The sequence below is a fragment of the Notamacropus eugenii genome, chromosome 1, assembly GCF_028372415.1.
Source record: "Notamacropus eugenii isolate mMacEug1 chromosome 1, mMacEug1.pri_v2, whole genome shotgun sequence".
Taxonomy (NCBI): Eukaryota; Metazoa; Chordata; class Mammalia; order Diprotodontia; family Macropodidae; genus Notamacropus; species Notamacropus eugenii.
This window is the reverse complement of record NC_092872.1, coordinates 24,359,807-24,382,979: the sequence shown is the minus strand read 5'-3', so window position 1 is coordinate 24,382,979 and position 23,173 is coordinate 24,359,807. Positions and strand designations below refer to the sequence as shown.

The 23,173-nt window shown below is 39.8% G+C and overlaps 1 protein-coding gene across 6 annotated transcripts in view; it reads left to right on the top strand.

Moving 5' to 3' along the window:
* ADAMTSL1 (ADAMTS like 1) overlaps positions 1-23,173 on the top strand; it is a 1,091,970-nt gene that overhangs the window by 657,958 nt on the left and 410,839 nt on the right. The window contains exon 1 of one of the 6 annotated variants that reach the window (XM_072655712.1): positions 11,897-12,507. The exons of the other annotated variants lie outside the window; for them this stretch is intronic. Coding sequence (XP_072511813.1) covers positions 12,442-12,507 — 66 coding nt within the window. The 5' untranslated portion in view covers positions 11,897-12,441. Of the gene's footprint in view, positions 1-11,896; positions 12,508-23,173 lie in introns of those variants that run through there. 6 annotated transcript variants of the gene reach the window in all.

Genomic DNA, 23,173 nt, shown 5'->3' with positions numbered 1-23,173 from the left:
TCACCAATGCGGGAAGGGTATGGGCTTTCCAGGAGATAATGTCTTATTGGTGTAGTGTGATATCATAGACAGAAGGCAGGAGCCCCGAGTCTCAGTCCATTTCTTCCACTAACTGACCTTTAACACCTTAGTGATGCCACCACTGCTGGCTAACAAACTCACAAGGCTATCTACTAAAGAGCAGAAAACATAAATGAAGCAGGGCATCCAGGAGCCCCTTGGATCTGGATTGAATCTACTCCTCAATCTACTCCTTATATCTTGTTTCAAAAGCTGCAACCAAGAATGCCATTCAGAAGCTGCCTCTTCTTTTCAAGGTCCCAAGATTCTTAATTCTTCTGACTCAACAGTCAGCCAATCAGGACTCTCAACAGATGAGTTCTGGTTGGCTAGAAGTGGAGTGAAAATTACTAACCCTTCACTGGGAATTCTCCACAATTTATTCTACAGTCTTTGAAAATTTATAAAAGGGATTGTCTCTGTATTCCAGTCCCACTGGAACACCATAATTTGGGCCCCTTTCTCCTCATCAACTATAGCAGTAGTCTTGTTTTCCCATATCCAGTCTCTATACCCCTTTCCAATTCAGATAAGCTTTCTTAAAACACTTCTATCTTTCCTGAGTCATTACCCTGGGCCTACCCATTTCTTATAGAATCAAGTCTGGAATCTTTAGCCTGAGTATAGAGCCATGGGTTGCAATAAAACTCCTATGCCATGTAACCCCACTCTATTTTCTCAACAATTATCTCAGGTCTTAGATCACCAATGATCCCTTTATGTTCCCAGCTGCCATTCCTTCCCTTATGTTACTTGGATTTCCTAAACTTCAATCCCTTGCTGGGAGAACATACCAGTTTTCATCTGGCCACCCTCTTTCCTATCCTCATAGGTATTTGAAAGGTAATTTACTAAGAAGAGTTAGGGGGAATATACAATGGGGACAAGAGCAGGCATTGCTATGGTAATGAATGGAAAATGTGAGGGTTCTTCAAGTTGCAAAGATTCTTTACACTTTAATCCTATCACAGGACTTTCTTGCTTAACTGCTGCCGGATTTTGTCTTTTCTACTTAAATGGGTGTCTGTTCCTTTGCTCTAGATTAAATCAGAGAATCATAGATTTAAAGCTGGAAAGGACCTTAGAAGCCACAGAATCTAACCCCTTTATTTTATCAGAGAGGAAATTTAAGGCTGAGTGGTGAAGTGACTTGCCCAAGGTCTCACAGTTAACATCAGAGGTGGGGTTTGAACCCAGATCTTTCGGATGCCAAGTCTAGTATCCTGTTCACTCACTGCCTGTCATTGGCTAGCCAGAACTGCATTTTCTGAGGCTTCGAGGATCTGCTTCTCCAAGTTCTCCAATCTAGAGTCTAGGTGTTTCTTCTGAGAGTCTGTAGGTCCTCCCACTCATTTGGTTAGTTAACAAATATTTATTAAATGCCTACTATGTGTCAGTTACTATGTTAAGTGCTGGATTCAGTCATTTTTCTGGATTACTTATCTTGACCCACTCATCAATGCCTGAAAAAGCATCTTCTCCCTATTCTCCTTTTCCTCCAACTCTGCCAAAATAAAAGCCCTTTCAAGGAAAAATAGATTTTTCTAGGATGAGGCAGTCTACAGCATAGGCAGTCCCTGTTCTACAATCCTAAAAATGGAACTCTTCTAATTCAGCTGACTTTTGAGAAGACCCCACACATTGGCCAATCCTCACCCGATTTGTGAGCCTCCAGACTTTTGGCCTTTAAAATCTTTTCTCTCTCCCTCAGCCTTAAGCAGTCCAATCCAATAAATATTTATTAAGTGACAACTATGTTCCAGGTGCTGTGCTTAACTCTGGGTATAAAATTAGTAAAAAAACAAAAACAAAATCCAGTCCCTGCCTTCAAGAAGCTTACAATCTAAAGGGGGAGACAACACACAAAAGGAGACAGGAAAGATGGTGGGATGGGGTTTAAACCAGACAGGGAAGCAGACTTAAAATGGAGATATTCATATTCTCTCTCTCTCTCTCTCTCTCTCTCTCTCTCTCTCTCTCTCTCTCTCTCTCTCTCTCTCTCTCTCTCTCTCTCTCTCCCTCCCTCCCTCCCTCCCTCTCCCTCTCCCTCTCCCTCTCCCTCTCTCTCCCTCTCCCTCTCCCTTTCTCCTTCTCTCTCCCTCTTTCTCCCTCTCTCTTCTATCTGATCCCCTGAAGCAAATTCTAGTAGCTAGACCTTTTAAATCAATCTAGTCTTTAATAAAACACTTTAAACCACCTGTTTCCGTATAGACCACAGACTTTGTGACTAAGATTCATCTGAGTGTGGACTTCCCTCCATTTTTATTGTATGGAGGATAAAATAACATTTATTGGCTATCTACATGTAAAGTCATACTTCTGCCTCTAGCACTCGCTGAGCTAAGCAGCCAGTCATATTCAGGGTTGATAGAACGGGATACTTTTTCTTGTATTCAGTAAGGGTTCCATCTTACTCAGTGTGCTGAGATAGGCTTTGTCCTCCTTTATCCTCCTCTACCCTTAAAGTGAATCCTAAAAATCTACAAGGTCTTACAGCAATAATTACGATAAGATGTCGCGGACATGTCATGTTATTGATAAAACCTTATTAGTCTACCTGTCTTCCAAGTCCGACCAATAGGGGCAACAATTTCTTTTTTTCTTTTTGGAGGCAATTGGAGTTAAGTGACTTGCGCAAAATCACACATCTCATAAGTACTGAAGCCTGTATTTGAACTCAGGTCCTCCTGACTCCAGGACCAGTGCTCCATGCATTGTACCACCTACCTGCCCCTAGCAATTTCAAGACAACTCTGTGATTGTGGCATTTAAAGTTCTGTTCAGTCTACTCCCAACCTGACTTTTTGAACATTGTCTTCCTCTCCTCCTCCCCATGAAGCCTCTACTTCAGCCAAACTGTCTACTCAATGTGCCCTAAAAATGCTTTGCATGCTCCCAGTCTTTGCCCAGGCTGGTCTCTCCAACAACAGTGTCCTCTGCCTTACTCTCTGAGTCCTACCCATCCTTCAAGTTCTGTAAGGACAGTACTTATCCGCTCAGGCTACTTTTATTTATCCCTTTTCTGAACTCCTAGAGTTCTTTAGTCTGTACAAAGCAGACTCATTAAGTAGGTTTTCATTTTTGTGCATCTCTCTTGCCTGACTACCCATGCCTAGGTCCTCTAGGACCTCACATGTGGTCACATGTGGTCTCGAGGCCGTAGGTCCCCCACCCCTGACCTATTCTATAATCTCTTTAGAGGGCAAAAATGCACCATATACTTTCGGATTTTCCCCAGCAGTGCATAATATAGAGCCATCTAAATAATGAGTGCCCAGTATTTGATCTTTGATTGATCTTTGGAATGGAGTGGTTTGGGAAGACTTCATGGGAGAAGGCAGAATTTGATCTGAGCTAGAAGGAAGTGTGTGACATCCACAAGTCTTAACCTCTCTGGGCCTCAGTTTCCAAATTTGTAAAATAAGGGAGTTGAACTAAGTGACCTCTCATGTCTTAACCTTCGGATTCTAGGACCTTAATTTTCTTTAGCACTTCCTTTTTTCAGCCATATCACGTCCTGTCTATCTTATTTATCTTCATAGTTTTAGGGGGATTCTTTTTTTCCTATTTTAAAAAACTTAACCATGCCAGCATCATTCATCTTCTCTTTGTTCCTTTGAGAAAAGTACATCTCCAACCTTGTCACTATCCTTTTAAAACTGGGAAATCAAGGCCTTCCCTGAGAGAATCAAGGTTTCCTCACTCCCCAGCCCTCCATTTCCCCAATGGACCTTGTGGCCCTCCCTGTACCAGTTATTCCGACCTGATGGCAAAACAAGGAGGTTCAACTTCAATGAAGACAGAGGTGACTCCAGAGTGAAAACTGTAACCCATTCTCCCTGGGGAGATCAGCTCCAAAAGTTGAGTTCAGGCTTTCCTGCCATAAAGCATATTGATGTTAACAGCTTTCTCTTGCTGGGGCTGGTGTTTTTTAAATTAAGCATTGTTAAATCTATACCATTTGGAACGATGCTTCAGACAGTTCTGACACCCTCTCTTTTGCTTCTGCTTTCCCTTCACCTAATATATTGTGTGTGGAGCTGAGGAGCAGGGCAGGGCTGCTGCCTCGGCTCAGACACTTGTAGATGGCTTTAATTTAGATACCTGATGAGGGAAAAGAAGGCGGGGGCGGGGGCAGAGTGAGAGAAGAGAAGAGGCACAGAGAGATAGACAGAGAGAGGAAAGGGAAAAGGGGAAAGAGAAAAGAAGAGGAGAGGAGAGAAAGAGAGAGGAAAGAAACAGGCAAAGAGAGACAGAGAGGAGAGAAACAGAGAGAACAACAGGAGGGGACAGAGATAAGAGACAGAGGGGAGAGGGGAGGGAAAAGAGAGGGGAGGAGAGGAGAGGATAGAAACAGAGGGGGCCAGAAAAGAGGGGAGAAAAGGGGTGCGAGGGAGTGATAAGCCGATGCCCTGCTCAGACACCACCAGGGGTCTTTCTCAAGCCTGCACAACCTATATCTTGAGTTGATTACCTAAGTTTTATTTTATTTTTCTTCAACATGGAAAGGGTATTTAGAAATGACGAAATTAAGAGACAGACAGAAAGGCCACAGTAGATGGGAGAGAAAGGCGACTTTGCAATGTTAGGTAACATATCCTGTAATAAAACCTGAGCAACCATGTCTTGAACTTCTTTCCCTTCCCTTTAGAGCTGCTCCCACAATGGGCCCATTGGCCTCAGAATTGTCACAGAATCTCTAAACTGGAAAGGACGTTAGAAGTTATCTAGTCTAGCCAGAGCAGGAATCCCTCTACAATGTCCCCAACAAATATTCTTCCAGATTCTGCTTGAAGACCTCCAATGAGGGCAAGCCCACTACCTGTGAAGGCAGTCTGCTTGTCTGCTTTTAAAATTTTCTTTAAAAGTTGTTTTTCCCTATTTACCCTTAATCTGCCTCTGTGTAATTTCCACTCCAGTTTTCCCCTCTGAGTTCAACAAAAGATACTCTGAATGTGCAACAAGCCCTGGGTTGGAGTCCCCAAATATGTAGAAACTCGAATATCTTTGCTTCACTGAAGCTCCTGATGACTTGATGGATCTGTTCAGGATCTCAGCTGGATATGTATCAACTGAGAAATAGATCCTTTATTCCATCTTAGATGGGTTTGAGTTCCTGTAGCAGCTAGCATTTATACAAGGAAAGTCCTTCAAATGCTTGCAGAGAGTTATCATTTCCCTTCTCTCTCCCTGCCAAATCAGTAAGGATCTATTGACCTGTACCTATAGGCAGCTAGGTTTCACATGGGGACTATAATTAGGAAGGCCTGATTTTAAATACAGCCCCAGATGCTTACCAGCTGTGTGAATCTGGGCATGTCATTTAACCTCCCTTTGTTTCAGGTTCCTTAATTCTAAAATGAGGATAATAGTAGCACCAACCTCTTGTCGTTGCTGTGAGGATCAAACAAGATAATATTTGTAAAGTGCTTAGAACTGTACCTGGCACATAGTTGGTGCTTTATAAATGATTATTCCCTTGCCATACCCCTGCTTCCCCCACTATTCAAGCCTATGCTGACTTCTCCCTTTGCTTAACTCCCAGAGTGCTCTACCAATAAAGTTTAACTCAATTAATTAGTGCCTCTTAGAATTCTCTGCCTTCCCGTCCCTCCTCCTTCCCACATACAAAATATTAAACACCTTGAAGGCAAGGACAGTGAATCCTCACAACATGTAGCACAGTGGTGGGTGTGCTGTTACCTAACAGTGCTCAACAAATACTTGTTGACATGTCTTGAAAAGGCATATTTCCTGACTTCGTGGAAATTATATTCTAGGAAAGACACATTGGTATGTTCATACAGAGCAAAATATTAACAAAGCACTGAGCACAGAGCAGATGGAATTCTGTGACTTCAGATTCTTCTTTCAGGCTTCATTTCTGAAAATGTTCTAGAGGAACACTAAGGCAGTTATTAGTCAAACCTTTGACAACTCAAATAGTGATGACACCTTTCCATTCCCTCCTTAAATAGCATATCATAGTTGTGGCAGCTAGGTGATGTAATGGAAGGAGCATCAGACCTGACATTGGGAAGACCTGAATTCAAATGCAGTCTTAGATACGTGCTATGTACATGACTGAGCAAGTCACTTGACCTCTACTGGCCTCAGCTTCCTCTTCTGTAAAAGGGTTATAATAATAGCACCTACCTCCATGAGCTAAGAAGATAAAGTGAAATAATATTTTGTAACCTGCTTTATAAATCTCAAGGTGTGTGTGTGTGTTTATGTATGTATATATATATATATATATATGTGTGTGTGTGTATGTGTGTGTGTGTGTATATATGTAGATAGCTGCTATAGGAACTCATCAAAGATGAAATAAAGGATCTGTACCTCAGTCAATACATATCCAGTTAAGATCCTGAACAGATCCATCAAGTCATCAGGAACTTCAGTGAACCAAACATATTCAAATTTCTATATATTTGAGGACTCCAATTCAGGGCTTGTTGCACATTCAGAGTATCTTCTGACTTTGTCTCATTTCCTGCCACCTTGGCATGAGATTCTAGAGCTGATTCTATCTACAAGCATATCCCATCCAACTCTTAAGGACCCAATAACCACAGTAACCCTGTGTCATCAACAAGGTGGAGATGATCTCTGACATATAGTTGATCCAGTGTCTTGGAGAAACAAAAGTTTATATAAGATCTATGATGAAGGAGACTCATATCCATCAGAGATACCTAGCCAGAAGCACCAGAGAAGTGCTTCACAATGGAGACTAACATTTCTCTATGATCTTAAGTAGAGAGCTGCCAGAAATCCCCATCCTTAGAGCCCTACATCTACAGAGAGTCTATATTTCTGGGGACTCACATGGTGAGAGCTAAGTGCCCCCATCTTTCCTCCACACATACATTGGAGTGAGGTTATGGGACTCTCACTGAATGTGAATTCAGTCTACCCTGGGAAACTCAAATACTAGTGATTTATTGACCCCAGCCATCCAAACCAAATTACCTGTTGCTTCAAACTCCAGATCTCTTGTATTTGGAGTGACAAATTCTAGAAGCTGAATCCATCCTCTCCCTTCCTCTCTCCCCCAGCTTTGACACTACATTTAATCCTCATGGAATTCTGAATGGTAAAGTCCCTGCTTACTTATTACTTTCACTGTCCCATGGCAGGCATATTTGGAACTCCTCATCCCTGTATTTTAGAAGGCAGTTACAGAAGAGAAAAAGATCCCTTCCTGCTGCTGTCTCTTCCCCTGATCTCAACCCTACCACTCACAACCTCTGCCATTCTACTAGTATTATGTCTCCTGGAACTCCCATTATATTATAAGTATGTGTACCACTTCATCCTAGGTCTCTTTACCTCATGTTCTTTTAGTTTTCTGATCCTATTAGAAACTTTACTCCCTCCAGGAAAAAGTATATCCCTGAGCATCTTCTCCTGCATGGAAGCCTTGTTTTTTCACAGCCCCTGTCACACTGAACCAGATGAGCATTCTCTGTTCCTCACTTCACATTTAGACCATTTTTCCCCCCATTATTCAGCAGTTTTTCTTTCTTTGAGATTCATTTCATCCATCTAGACAACCCCTTCCAACTTCTTATTGCAGTTATTTTCCATTCTGATTCAGATCCTTCTCCCTCATTTCTCAAAGAGTTTAGTACCTAAGTCACAGTATTCATCTCCATCCCAACCCTTGTTCTAGTATTCAAGGACACTAATATGTATGTTGATATTCCCTCAAGCATCTCAGCCTCCCGGTTTGTCAACCCCTTTGACTCCTATAAACCCCATCTTTGAGGGCTATGTACCTTTGACTTCCCTATCCTACGTAGATGTGCTTCCTTGATGGCAAATTCTCAGATCCTTTCCTTTAATATCTCTCTCTGTCTCATTCATTCCAACCTTATCATTTGTCCTCTCTGTCACCTACAGTCCCCCCATCTCCAGCTATTCTCTCAGTCTGTTGAGTATTCCTTGGCTTCATTCTCCTCCCTTCAGTCTTGATTTTATATTTGACCCATTCAACTATACACTGTCCCTCTGCCTTTAAATACTTTGCTGTCTTCTACTTGACAACATCCATTTTTCTATTTGTGCCCTTCATTCTGTCCTTTCCCATATCTTTTGGGAACTTGTCTGGTAGATGATTCTCTTTCCCTTATTTTTATCTTTCCTTATCCTCTGTCTCTTTCCCCAGTGCCTACCAACATGTCCAAATTTTCATTATTTTTAAAACCCTCAGCTTAACCCCTCTGTTTCCCCAATCTATCATCCTATATCTCTTTTCTCTTTCACAACCAAAAAGCAACCATCGTCATTCACTCAATTTCCTACCTCCAACTCATTTCTCACCTTCTTCTAGTTTGGTGCCTGAGGGTACATCTCAATTCAAGCTATTCTCTTCAGTTTTCCAATGATTGCATATATGTCAAGTTTAATGGCTTTTCTCCTCAATTATCATTCTATACAACATATTTATGGTTTCTGATGCCCTCCTCCTTTGTTTTCTGGGATATGGTATTTCATGACTCTTCTTCAACTACTCCACCACTCCTTCTGTAGTCTCTTCCATATGGGACCACTTACCCAATGTACACTCATACTCAGGATTTGGGATCTCCAATAAGGCACTGACATTTACTAATCAAAAATCTAGAAGTACTCTTGATAAACTATAGTTCACGCACTGTCATTCCTGAGCTCACACTATTGTATTCCCCATTAACAAGCAGACAAACAGATTTAATTAGCCTTTTTATAGACAATTTTTATTTCTTTTTACACCTAGATTTACTCCTATGTACCTCCACTTCCACCTCTCAGAGGTCCGTCCATTATAACAAAGAATTTTAGAAAGAGAAAAAAAATGTTCAACAAGGTCAATCAATATTTCAAAAAAAAATAATCTGACATTACAGCGATCCATACCTGAGAAACAATCCCCTCCCCCATCCAAAGGAGCGAGGCGGGGTATCTTCTTCTGTCTCTTCTTTGGGGTTGGTTGTTCTTCATAATTTCACCCCATTTGTATGTAATTAGCTTTTAGAAGAAGTCTTTATTCAGATAGTAGAAGATGATCCCCTAAAAAACTAGAGTGTGCTCTTCTACACAAACAGCATCTATGAAAAGGGTGAGCTTAAAATAAGGGTCCAATGGAGTGTAAGGCAAATGTGTAGAGAACATGTGTGGCAAAGGGATAATTCACAAGTCTTACACTATAAGAACTTCTCTGTCTTTATAAACCTCTCAAGAAGTTCCATTTAATGGTAGATCTCTGCTAAGCTCCAAAGATTGGTGTGTTTCTAGATTCCACACCTGGAATGTTTTTCTATCATGAGATATCATGCACCCTGAAGTGATCTTTCCTAGTATTCTGCCTTTTGATCTCAGGGATTCTTGTGCAGATGAAAAACATGAATTCTTTTTATGGGGGAGGGGAATAGTTAGAGTAACATTCCACCATCAAACTGATTGATTGGTTGGAGAGAGATGGGCTAGAGGCAACAGATCACCACTGCATAGTGCTCCTTTTTGAATTCAAATCTTCCGTTGTGACTCATACTGACTTGGTTTTATGGGCAGAAACTAACTATGGAGGAGAATCGAAACTCCTGGAGTACGGCAACACCTTTATTTTATCTTGGAATCCCCAGTACCAAGCACAGTGCTAGGAGGCTCCAAATAAATATTCATTGAAATAGTGACCCTTGCTTCCTCTTCTCTGTGTACATACTCCCTCTAAATGCTGGATTGCAAAGAATCTTGTGATTTTTAAGAAGTTCTTAAATCTTTTCCAAGAATGGATGCAAAACTAAAAGTAAAAGTCTTAAGGTGTAAAATATAGTTAGACAATATATAATATTATGAGTGATAGTAGTTCATGGCAATAATTTTTTTAGTGTAATGAGGATTTCGGATAATATCGGTCTAGAGTTGAAGTCCAATCTGTTCTCTGATTTACCAGTATTAGGTAGTTTTTGAGAGATTTGCAAAGGAAATAGTTCCAAAACCAAAAAGTCTATGGAATCAAACATCTCTCTGTGTTTGGTTTGTATTATTAGTTTTTTCCCCAAGTCTATATGTTTGATCAAGAAAATCCAAGTGAATTTTGTATGCCTCAAATTTCCTAACAAGTTGGAAATAGGATTTTAACAGCTTATTCATCCCTAATTGATATACCATATGCAGTTAAGTAACCTGAGGTTGAACAACCTGCTTTTCCCCACCTTTTTAACATTCAACACTTCAGGCATATGTTGCTTGTATTCACACGCCTATTACAGCAACACCAAGTAGTCCTCACGTTCCCTGATGGAAAGAAGAAAAGAAGAAGGGGAAAGGGGTGTGTGGAAAGTCATTCTTAACCCATTGGAGGTACTATGTATACTTTGTTGGCCTACTCAGGGTTCTTCAAGAGAAATCACGCTTTGGAGGATCTCATTAGGGAAGTATATAGTCGATATATATTAAATTATTGATTTCACATGTGTATGGAAGGGGAGATAAAAGTTTTAGTGCTACATTTAACACTTTCACAAATGGGTCAACAAAATGTTTATTTCATTCAATCAACTCTTACTTGTTCAGGGTCTCATTTTCTGGTTTGTGGATTATCTGGGCAGACTCAGGCTTCTTGACTTCTTCTCAGATCCGTGATCTACCTTCTATCCATTTCATTGCTCCCCATCAATTCCACTCAAAGTCGAGTATCCTATCATAGAATTTCATAGCTGGAAGGCACCTTCCAATCCTTGTCACTGTCTCTCTGTCTCTGTGTATGTCTCTATCTCCCTATTTCTTCTGTCTCTCTTAGCTTCCTCTTTTTCTCCTGTACCTCTCCCTTCTTCTTTCCTCTCCTCCTCTCTTCTCTCCTTTTCTCCTCTCCTCTCCTTTCTTCCCCTCCTCTTCCTTTCCTAACATCTGCTCTGCTCCTCTCCTTTCCTCACTTCCCTTCTCCTCTTCCTTCTTCTCCTTCCCTCCTTTCTTTTTTTCCCATCTTCTCTTTCTCCTAACATTTTTCCTCCTCTCCTCTCATTTCTCCTCCTTCTTTCTTCCCTCCCCTCCTATCTTTTCCTTTCCTCTCTTCCCTCTTTTCTCCCTTCTTCTCTCCTCTCCTCCCCTTCTCTCTCCTTTGTCCTTTCCTCCTTCTAACAGCTCCCCTTTTCTCTCTTTTCTTTTCTCCCCTCCCCTCATCTGTTCGTATTCACTCCTTTCCCTTCCCTCTGCTCCCCCTCTTCCCCTTTCTTCTCCTCTCCTCTCCCCCTCTCTCCTCTCTTATCCAACTTCAATAGGCAAAGGGAAAAGAAATAAAACTTCCATTGCCCATTATGCCATGCAGAGTGGCTCTAATAACAGATTCTATTGGACAGGAGGCTACTCAGTACAGTGAAACTTTGAGGTTCTCCATGGATTAATGCCATTTCCCCTGTCCCATACTGACATAGACAGTGTTAAAGCTGATTTGTCATCAAAGCAATTATTCAAACCCCAAATAGAATGAACTTGTACGTTTTGTTAGGTGCTCTTTGGAAAGTGAGCAATCAGAATTTCTGTCTCTACCTTGAATATCCATAGAATCATGTGGCTTTTTTTTTTTTTTGGTTTGTTTGTACAAAAAGACAACTCTGCCACCCTCTGCAGCTGAAATAATGAACACACATTTACTAGCCATTTAGGTTGGGGGGCACGGGAAGGGGGAGTGGGTTCTAAATCACATATAGTCTGCCTTCTCCACATCCAAAAAGAAAAAAAAAAGGAGCAACTTTATAGAGGAGAAATAAAAGTTGCATAGAATACGTTTAAAGAGCATGTTAAGAGTAGGCTTTTGTCTATGATTCTTTCCCTTTATGGCACATGTTATATATTGACAGGGATTAAGTTTCTCTCCTGAATGGAACAGTACACAGTCACAAAAAGAGCTACTGTACTTTACCAAATGACAGGAATAAATACAAATAAAAGGCAAACAGAAATCTACCTCCCATAGAACTCTCCAGGTTAGTTTTTAAAGCCCAGAGCTTGGCTTCATCTTTGGAATTCTTCCTCTTCTGCTCTTCTTTTCTTCATGAGCTGCTTTCTCTCTTCTCTCTGTTTTCCTCCTTTCCCCCCTTTTTCCCTCTCTCTTTCTCTCTGTTATACTTTCTCTGTACCCCTGGCTTTGTTATTCTGCATGTCTGATTAGCAGAAGCCTGATTGGCTGGCTGCCTGCTCCGAGAGAGATTCCATTCAGCTTACCCCCCACCCATCCACCCACCCACCACTTGGTCAGGAAATGTGAGCAGGGCTGATGGAAGCTGATAGGCAGGACTGAAGTGTTAGCACCAGGACTGGATGTGACAGGAGGCAGAGGAGCACTTAGCAGCTTATTCAGTGTCCGATTCACATTCCGGCAAGGATCCAAGCATGGAACGCTGCCGTTGGGCAACTCCTGGCGGGACACCGCTTTTCTTCCTGGCTTTCCTACTCCTGGTAAATGGCTTTTCATTTCAATACTTGGGTCTCACCGTATTCTTTGCCTTAGGTTCAGTTGTGTTGTGTGTTGTTGTGGTTGTATGTGACTGCATGCACGTTACGTTTTCATCTGAAAGTGCCAGGTAAATTTGTTGTCTCAGTGATTTTAAAAAAAAAAGTCCCTCAATAACTTCAGCTCCCGGAGTGAAATGAAATCTTGGAGACTTGTTGTAATTGGTTACAGGTACAGAAAAATATCATGAGATTAACTTGGGAAACACAGAAGAAAGTTGGGAGCTATAGACTATAAATGATGGTTTGCATGCTTGGAATTTGGATAGCAGTCGCGCTGATCTCAATGGTAATACAAACTGTAATGTTCCGACCCGAGTTTTACTCACTGTGGCTTGTGAAGGTCTTTTCTCTACTCTTTTTTTTTAACGATCTTCTCCCATCTCTGTGCACATGTATTGAGAAAGCAGGTAAAAAAGGAAACTGGAGAATCTCTGTGCAGTTAAGTCTGATGATCACCCAGAAAAAAATGACAGCAAATCATTTATAGATACAAGTTACTGCTAGTTTTTATTATTAAGGATTCCCCCTTTTGATCTCAGGTATACTTGTGCAGATGAAAAACTGATGACTTTTTTATGGGGGAGGGGGGAGGGAAGAGGAGGTAGAGTAACATTCCACCATCAAACTGATAAGATACATAGATGCTGCAGAGGAAGCTGGTCAGCACTACATAGTGCCTGCATTTTGGACTCCAAGTACATGTTCTGTTGTGACTCATACTTAGTTTTACAGGCAGAAAATGAACATTTACCGTCCAAAAAAAAATCTGCACTGAAAATATTAATAGCAATGCACATTTTTTTAAAACCAGAGTGTTCTGGGCAAGCAGCTTTGTAAACCTCATCTGAAGATTTGATTCCAAACTTTGCACACGCTGATTCCAAGCAAACGTGATTGCAGCCCTCCCTGTCACATTTGTGGAATGTTAGTACTTCCTCAGAACAGGAACGAGCCAATGGAAGCCCAACCAAAATATAGATGGCCCTGAGGAATTCATAGTACCAGACTATTTTATTCTAATTAAACTTTAGCAACACATGCTACCCTGTTCCCTGGAAGAAGCAAAGCAGCCCACTCAGAATAAACGGGGCATCTTGAAGGGTATTCCTTATCTACAGTAATCACTTGCTATGTTGATATTTTGTGATTTGTACCTTTTAATAAATTGCATCATTGTGACTCAGTAGCCATAATATATATAAAAATAATTCCTTAGAAGTACAGCAATGGCTGTAAAGACTGAACTCAGAGCTGTCCTACTAGAAATAGAAAAAAAGGGGGGGAGAGGGAGGAGATTGCCAGCTAGTAAGCATTCTATTCATATCATGTTGGCAATACAATTGCCATATTTGCTCCTTTCCATAGCTTGTGATTAGATGATTGGATAGGCAGTTTGTAAAGGAGCTCGCTTGTGTTACATGTGAAGTGTTACCTTTTACTCTGTCAGTTCTTGGCAAGCCTCAATTTTTGTGACAAAAAAAAAAAAAACAACACATTTTTTTCTGAGACTTTTTCCATTATCCTTTATTGTAAAGCAAATTGCCAGTAATATATTAGCTTATTTAAATACTTTCTTTTAAAAATGCTGTCTTGATATAGTTTGGGAAAAAATGTCTACTTATTGATGAAATGTCTTAATGTGCTTTTACTGTATACCATATATGTCATTTGTTACAAGCATCATCTTTAGGGGTATATATCATATCATCAGCAATCAGGCACATATGTAAAAAGTCTCATTTGCATGATTTAAAAGCATTGGAGATATGCAAAGCTTAAATAAGAGCAAATATACATAAGTAAAAAATTAAACTTTCATTAAATTTAAATAAATTATGAAATCGCAAGCTATTGCTGGAAGAGAGCTGACTAGCTTATGATTGCCAAGATTTAGAACTTGAAAAGTAACATTATATGATAAATATCAGCCAACATATTGAGTTCCACAAAAGTAAAACACCGGCACTGAAGTGTATTGACCTGTAAAATATCTTAAACTAGATCTGACCCCCTCCCCACCCTCCTTTTCTTTCTTTCGTGACTTTCATACTTTTATAGTGAAGTGTTGAAGATAAGAGAAAACTTGTTTCAATGCCTGCTAGTTTTGTGAATTTGGATATGCTCCCTCTAAGTCTTTCGGTTCCTCATCTGAAAAATGTAAATAATTATATTTGATCCACCTTCCTTACAGAGCTGGTGCAAACCTTAAAGACTACAGAAATACAAATTATTATTTTATAGACTTTTTTTCTGTCTTTAACAAAACAGTTATATGGACCTGTTGTACAAATTTTGCACTTACTGAATAGCAACTCATTCAGGTACTATGGACAGAAGATCAGAATTGAATTATAGGTCTAATATAAAGTGACCCATTTGCCTACTCACTATTAAGTTTGGAGCTAGAATGATAAAATTCAGTAGCATCAATTCCCTATTGAAGCGGGCATGGTAAGGAAGCATGACCAAGTGTTTCAAAAGCAGAAGCCTGTGGTCCATGCACTTTAGCTAAGACGTTTTCCTAAGAATTCTGTTTCTTCTGGCTTGCAAAAATGTTCTGTGTCTCAAGTGGTATTCCCTGCCTCCACCCTGGAATCTCCTTCATTTCAGTGGTGGCTAAATATCTCCAGTAAGGTCTTGGTGATAAACTATTCTGTCAATGGGAAATGTTGTGATCTCAATATTTTTTTGAGACTTGAAATTAAAATCCTTCCAAAGAGGGTCAGTTTTCCTGAGGAAAAAAAATGAGGCCTGCATGCCTTTCATATTTATTTAAGTGTGGGGTCCATTTTTTGCATGAGCAAAACCCAAATATCTTATCCTCTTTCTGCTATGGACTTAAAAACCAGTAGTTCAAAAGATTTAATCTATATGCTCAGTTCAAATAAAAATGGAATAGATAAAACTGATCCAAATCTTCCTATTCTCCCTCTTTCTTTTCTTTTACCCCCCACTCCCAAGCCAATTGTTTAACTCGAAGAGAATGTGGGCTAACACCATGACCAGCCATTGACATGTGCGTTCATCCAAATTTGAAGTCAAACCACTTCTTGTCAGAAAGGCATTTAATCAAATCTGCATTTGCCTTTTACCTCTTTTTCAGTGGTTTTCAGTTCTTTTGCCTGCTATTGTGAGGGTTGCAGGAGTAACACTAGGAATTATAATAAAGTACATGTGTTTTTCTGTTGAATTTCTTTTTCTTCTCTGCACTAATTTATACATGGAAACTAGTCAAACACAATAGCCCATTCCTTTCAGGCTCTCTGGCACTCTACTACGCTATTATCTAAGTCGATCTTTCTTGGATGGCTATAAGCACCATTAGCCTGTGGAATGAATGTTAAATTCCTTATTTACAGCTGAATGTGGCAAGGTTCACTCTGTGTGAGTGTGTGTGTGTTTGCCTGTCTGTAACTGTTCATCAATCCATCTATTTCTATTCACGTGCTTATATTGTCTTTAAACTATACCCAAGGCGTACTTCACATGAATCTAAGGGATATACTAGAGCATCTATTTAAAAAGTCATTTTCTTAATGTGTTTTCTATAGTTTCTTGTCTAGACTTGGTCAGCTAGATTTTTATTTTCTCAGACTGCCTTCTTAAGTGTCTGAGTCTGTTCAGGGCCAGCTTCTGTCCTCTGTTTACTTCCATGACTGTTTTTGTGCAGTATGGAGGGTGAAATTTAAGACTTAGTATGGTGGCTTTCTATCTCTCAAAGAAAAAGTTTCGAGTTCTTATAAAAGAATTCTGTTGCCAAGTGGCATTCTTCCCTAGGAAAGACATTGTGGATCACCCAGAGCTGGCCTACACATACATGTGTGCATATAGAGATATGAATATACAGAAAAGACATCCTCTCAGAAGCAATGACAACAGAAGCTGGGGAAAAGTCATTATTATAGTGACAATGAAAAAAATGAATTTTTTGGTTTCTACCTCTTTCTCTGACATCAAAGTATTTAACCACCCATATACTAGTATCTCATTCTTGCCATATATAAAATGCAGATACATATTTGTATGTTTTTCAGGAGTGATATTAGAATGTGAAAGGCTCCCTCCTTCCTCTTTCTGACTTCATCAAGAGAGGAAGGGGTTCTCCAAGTCTTTTCTCTCTAGCCTACCCCCCCCTTAGGTTTCAAGTATGCATCCTTTCATGATTTTAAATCTACATTCTGTATTCTTTGTCCTGCTAACCTCTCATATACTTAATAGTTCTATGATTCATGTACAGGGAGATATCATTCTCCGAACCCAACTCCCAAAGATATCTCAGGCGTGATTCTGCTCTGGCCTCAACCTTTTTTTCCCTTCTTGCAAACTAGTAAAGCGGCTCAGAAGTGAATTCTTCAGATTTGTATCCCTGAAATTTCTGCTTTCTTAAAGTCAAGGGACTGCCTTGACTCAACCCATTGGCTGAGTGTGTTGAGATAAACATGGGAAAATATTGTCTAGATCTTCCAGTCATATTGTGATTAACTTTCCTTCTCAGGAGAGGTGGCTTCCAAGTTGAGATTTTCAGCAGTAAGAGGTGATTCCATGTCATTTTCTCTCTACATCATAAAACCACATGATGCAGTTGGATTTTGGCTTGATTGGCAGTATTGGCTCATGGGAGCCTTAGGATTGGCATACCAGAGGTGATGTCAGGCCTCAAGGATCCTAATTGAAATATACCAACACAGCTGTGCGAGAGGAAAGCCTGATCACTGGGGTAAGCTGTTGCTATCAACCTCTTCTTTTCCACGAGCTCAAAAGTAAATGACTTAAGTCTCCCCAGCTCCCTCATTTTGAGGTTAGAGTATATCTTGGACAAAGGATAACTATTCCCTCTTCACAGAGCTGTTGCTGACAGGAGCACCCCAGTTTCCATCGTGTGCCAGCACATACTGTTTTCACATCTCCAGAAAGTTCTATAGCTTTTCATAGGTCCCTCCCTATGAGGAGGATGCCCCAACCACTGTGACACACAGACAAAAAGGACACATGGTTGGTCCTGTGAGCTTTAGGGGGAATCTCTGGGTATAGTTGCTCTGTCATCTTATATTTCTTCAGGTCCTTTGGGTGGTTCACCATTTTCCTTCTTGTTTCTGCAATATACTACAGGCTCTTTGAAGAAAAGAAATTTAACTTCTATTTCTTTCACAGAGAAAGGTTATCTTCATAATAATAGCTCCATTGTATAATAAGATCCCTGAGGGTAGGGACTGTCTTTTGTTGTACACCTCATATCGATCCCCAGTCCCTTAGTACAGTGAGAATTTAATAAATGATTAGTGATTGATTTTCCTAGCACTTTAAGGGGTAGGGTACATTTTTCTCAAAAATTCTTTGGAAACTGTGTGACCCTGGGCAATTCACTTAATCCAGATTGCCTACCCTCCCCCGCCAAAAAAAAGGCCTTTGGTGGTATAAAGGACAAGGGTTATTTTCCCCACTTTACAGATAAGGAAGCAAAAATTCAGAGGAATAAGATAATTTCCCCCATGTGGCACAGCAACCAAAGGTCAAGGCTAGATTTCAAATATAGAACTCCCAACTCCAGATTGAATGTTCTTGTCTTCTAAAATAACATCACATTTATCTAACCTCTTAATGTTTGCAAAACACTTTTCTCACTACAATCCTGAGCTATAATAGTGCAACTCTTAGCCCTGTTTTACAAACAAGGACAACAAATTTCACCACATCACACAGCTAATGAGTGTCAGAGTCAGAGTCAGAAATCAACCTAACATCACTGAACTCCATGGCAAGCATTGTTAATACATATCTGCTCATGGAACATGTGAATTGATAAACTGAATGAATAAGATGAGGCACATCTGCAGTATTGACCAAGAATTATTGTTCTCTGTAGGGGAGGTCAAGGATAGTATAGGGGAAAAGGTGGAAAGATAACAATATAAACTGGATGGAAAAAGATGTATTGTCATTTACAACGCCCCAAACATTTTCACTAACATAGGATGTGGTAGATACATCTGTCCATCTGTCCTTTGAGTTGACTCAAAATAAAATGTCATTTCCATTTATAAGTCACATATTTCTTAAAATTTAATTAATTTCTTTTTCATTTTCTAAATCAGAAAATTATGTTTCTTACATAAACATAGAGTCCAAGGTTTTTATTTGTTTGTTTTATTTTTCCTCTCCATTTATAGTTTTATCTCAATAAGAAAAAGTCCTTTGCCAGGTAATTTTGAACATACTTGCTATGTTATATGATCTTGGATACTCCACAGATTTTCTGAGTCTCAGTTCACTTATCTTTAAATTAGGATAATACAAAGATTTGTGTTATCCACCTCATAGGGTGGTTGTGAGAATTAAACGTGAAGTGCTCTGCACCTCAATAAATCAAAATGTATTATCATCATCATAATTTCAATGGGAAATGGAAGAGGGTAGTAGCATAGTGGACAGAAAGCTCACCTTAGAAAGGAGATTCTAGCTTGAAGTCCTGCCTGGGAAACATAGGAATAATATTAGCATAGGTGAGTCATTTCGCATATCACTCTCCGTAAGCAACCCTCTAAGGCTGTACTACATTCACACTCATCTGCATCAACTGAAGGGAGTTTCCATGCTAGAAATTTCCCCCCCCCAGATAGACACAGAAGTCCAGGTACTGCCCCCTCCCCAAACCTGGAGGTAATGGAAGTTTTAAACCTTTCATTGGCTGGCTTCCTAAGTTACAGATGTCATGAAGTGCTAACATATGTATTCATATTTCAGTCTTTCAAAGGACTTTACCAATGTGGCTACTCACTCCATGGCTGTAGAATGTCAATCATCCACAGTTAATCGTGATACAACTCTTCATTTTCATACAGGAAAACTGAAATTAGATTCTACTTTTTTATCTTCATTACTCTTTAGTAATGATGACTTGCAAAGTATTGAGTATTTGTCCACTCTGGGCTAAGTACTTTGGGGCATGCTTCAGACGTGCAAATGTGCCTATTACTGGTATTTGGCAGAGCTGATGTGTGTCTGTATTTTTATTTCTGATTACAGGAAAATTTGTGCATGAGTTCACTCCCCAAACATGTAGACCAGCAATCCTGGGAATGAATGGGATTGGGAGACCTAGGAAATGAGAAAGAAGAGGGAGACAAAACCATAGGGAGAAAAATGGAGTGTCACAGGGCCAGATAGAATTTTGAGGCCTGGCACCAAAGCATTGTGCTGGGGACTCCAGTAAAGTAGAGGTGGAACACAAAAGAAAAAAAGAAACAGATTCTTGTAAAAGCAAAGCATGAGAGAGACTGACCTAGAGGGCTTCAAGAATCTAAGGAAGGTATTCAAGGGACAGAGAGGAAAATTGCCTCACAGACATTAAAGAAATACAAAGGTGAATACATAGACAACAAGACCAAAATATGCCTCATTAAAGACTGTTGATACTAGGCAATCATGTTAGGTTTTTCTTTTGCTAGTGCACTGGATAATTTTTCATATGCTTGGTTTTGCAAGTTTTATTTGATTACTATTAATATTTTTCGCAGAAAAAAAGGGTTCTTCTATGATGGAAAGGTTGTGTGACAGGCTCTGGCAACAATATTATTTTCAAATGTTCCACAGGCAGCAGGGCTTATAATCTATCATTAGCTTGTCTGCACTTGTGACAGATGCTATTTACAAACTTTCTTATCAGTATGTCATTTTAAAAAGTGACTCCTCGCAAACTCGTTGCAAACTATGTGTAGCAACATACATATGTTACATGTAGTCATTATTGAACAAGGATGAGAACCTCCATTTTAAGCTTCTGATTAGAGATACTTTACATATATCCCGTTCTCCAATATTTTGTTTTTATTATTATTGTTGTTTTGGTTTCCTTTTATTTACAAAGATTGACCCAAATAATAGGATGTTGTTTGCGGTCAACTCAAACTTTTGAATATGGGACCTTGGAGAGGCAATTGCTTCTTTGAGCCTCAGAAGGATCTATATATTGGTCTGTATCTCTGCTTTTATCAATGGAGAGAAATTCTCAGTGTGGAAATCCCCTCCACTAATACACGTAAGGAAATTTCCTTCAAGGATGCTGGTGCAAATATTTATCTAACTTAGAACCTTTGCAGAACCATAGACAGTAGCCAGGTTAGGGGTAGGAAGAGAGGAACACTGAGGTGTGTGTGTGTGTGCGTGCGTGTGTGTGTGTGTGTGTGTGTGTGTGTGTGTGTGTGTGTGTGTACGCATGGGGGGAACAAGGAGAAAGAGAGAGGGGACGGGGGAGGGGAAAAGTGTGGAATGTCACGTCACTGAATGCCTTTGTGTACACATAGGGAAAAGTACTATTTAAAAAACAGATCTTTTCCCATTTCATTAGTGCTACATGTTTATTGTTCTGGTACTATAGTACATGCGCAGCTTCAGAGTTACAGGGAGCAACTTCTCTGTGGTTAGATTTCTGCTATCTCAGGAACTGTCATTACGTGCTGCCAATAGCTGGGGGTTTTCCATCCACTCTACCATAACTGGGGCTTCATGCTGTCTGACTTCAATCAAAGCAGGTTCCACCTCACTTAAAAAATAGCAAACCTTTTTATGACATTACGTTTCCTTAAGCGCAGTGATTAGGGCAGCCCATGCCTCCTGATCTAATTGGACCTTTTCTAAAGTTCTTATTAAAATAATCAAAATAGCGACAGTGAAACCAGAAAGTATTAATGCCCTGGAGTGGGGAGAGATGGAAGGAAAGAGCAAGCACCAGCACGTGTGTGAGCACACACCGTTTATAATATAGGAGATTTATTCCACTTCTGAGGCAAGAAATTGCAGAACTCTAATAGTTTCACCACCTGTGAATTATTTGGGTGTACCTCATAAGCAGGTTCTTTCTTCTATACATGTAGAGAAATAAGTGGTATGTTCACCGGTTCTACACTACATTAATTTTCACAGACTTTCCATTTTCATCTTCATCTTCATTGCTTTTTCAGATTTTTTTCCAGAACTTAAGCCATTCCCTGTCCCAGGCTGTGTTTGGGGCTTTTCTCCACCTTTCATTGTGGGACTTTCTTTAAGTAAAATCAGTCTGTCGCCAAAACGTGTTGGGACTAAGGGAGGAGAGGAGTGTGTGATAACGTAAGACATCCTGACAAAAATTCCAAGAACACTAAAGAAATGAGACAGGAAATTATGTGCAACATATAATAAATTCAAACTGTCTAATAAAATAAATGTAACTTGCTTTGTTCCCACACTGAGGTACTCCAGGGTGTCAGATTTCCTTACCCCCACTTTGTAGGCTATAATCTTAGTGCCCATTTGAAGATTGCCAGAGTATCGTTCAAGCCTTGTACTTTGTCAGTAGAACCAGAACTGAAAAGAGGTGAAGGAAACACTAAGTATGTCTTACTGATCTGGTGCTGAAATGAGACTGGAAAGATTTTTTTTTTAACATACTCTATTTTATTTTTTCATTGTGACTCTGACAACTATCTTCCATTAAGATTTCAATTAGTTATTTGATTTGCCAATCAACTTTGAATTTCATTTTCTTGGAGGGACCAAGTTTACAAATATTTTCTGGAATGATCACTTTCATCATTATTTTCACTGCAAATTGGAACTCCCATGATATCAAGAGATTGTGGACCGTGAGAGCTGAAATGGATCTCAGAAGCAGCAAGGATAACACCCTCATGTTAGAAGTAAGGAAACTGAGATCCAGAGTGGAGAAAAGGACTTACAAAAAGATATCACTATCACTGACAGAGTTGGGGCTAGAAGCTCATCATCTTGCCTCTTTTTCTTGAACTTTCTGGCCACTCAGCTACACTGCCCAGATGTCTTCTACTTCTCCTGAAGAAGACACATGAACTGTTCCATATGTCTCTTGAAGGTGGCGTTTAGATTCTCTTTAATAGGGAGGTGACATGGTACTGGGGAAAGATCCCTGGATTGGACATCAGGGAAGTTGGGTTCAGATTCTGGCTCTGCAGTAGATTGTGATTTCAATTCACCAATCTGTACCTCAGTTTCTTCAACTATAAAGTTAAGAAATTGAATGAAATGGCCTCTAAGATCTTTTCAGTATACTAAGATTCAGTTAAACAAGTTACGTTGGGGAGAAAAACTGCTCAGAATGTTTAGTATATGTAAAGAACGCAGGTATAAATAAGAATGAACCCAAGAAAATGACTTTGGAATAAAACTTAATTGATTTGTTTTATACACTTAAAAGTACTATGATGAAATACTTATCTCTGAGATGGTTAGGGTGGATTTTTGTTGCCTGATTTAGGCACAGGTTTCTAGAGCTTCATTCTTTCTACTTATAAAAGGATATAAACATGGAGGCACTGTGATGCTTGCACAAATAATGCAATCACAAGATTATGGGCTTGTGGAACTAGATGATATTTTAGGATTGACTCCATCCAATTCCCTCATTTTACAGATGTGAAAACTGAAGTCCAGGGAAGTGAATTGACTTTCCCTGTGTAATCTAGGAAAAGTAAAGGTTAAAACGAGAACTTGAACCCTGGTCTGATTCCAAATCTAGTACTCTTCCCAAGGTAAAAAAAAAAAAAAAAAAACAAGGACACAGTCATTATATAATAACATGTGATCACAAAAAAAAAGAATT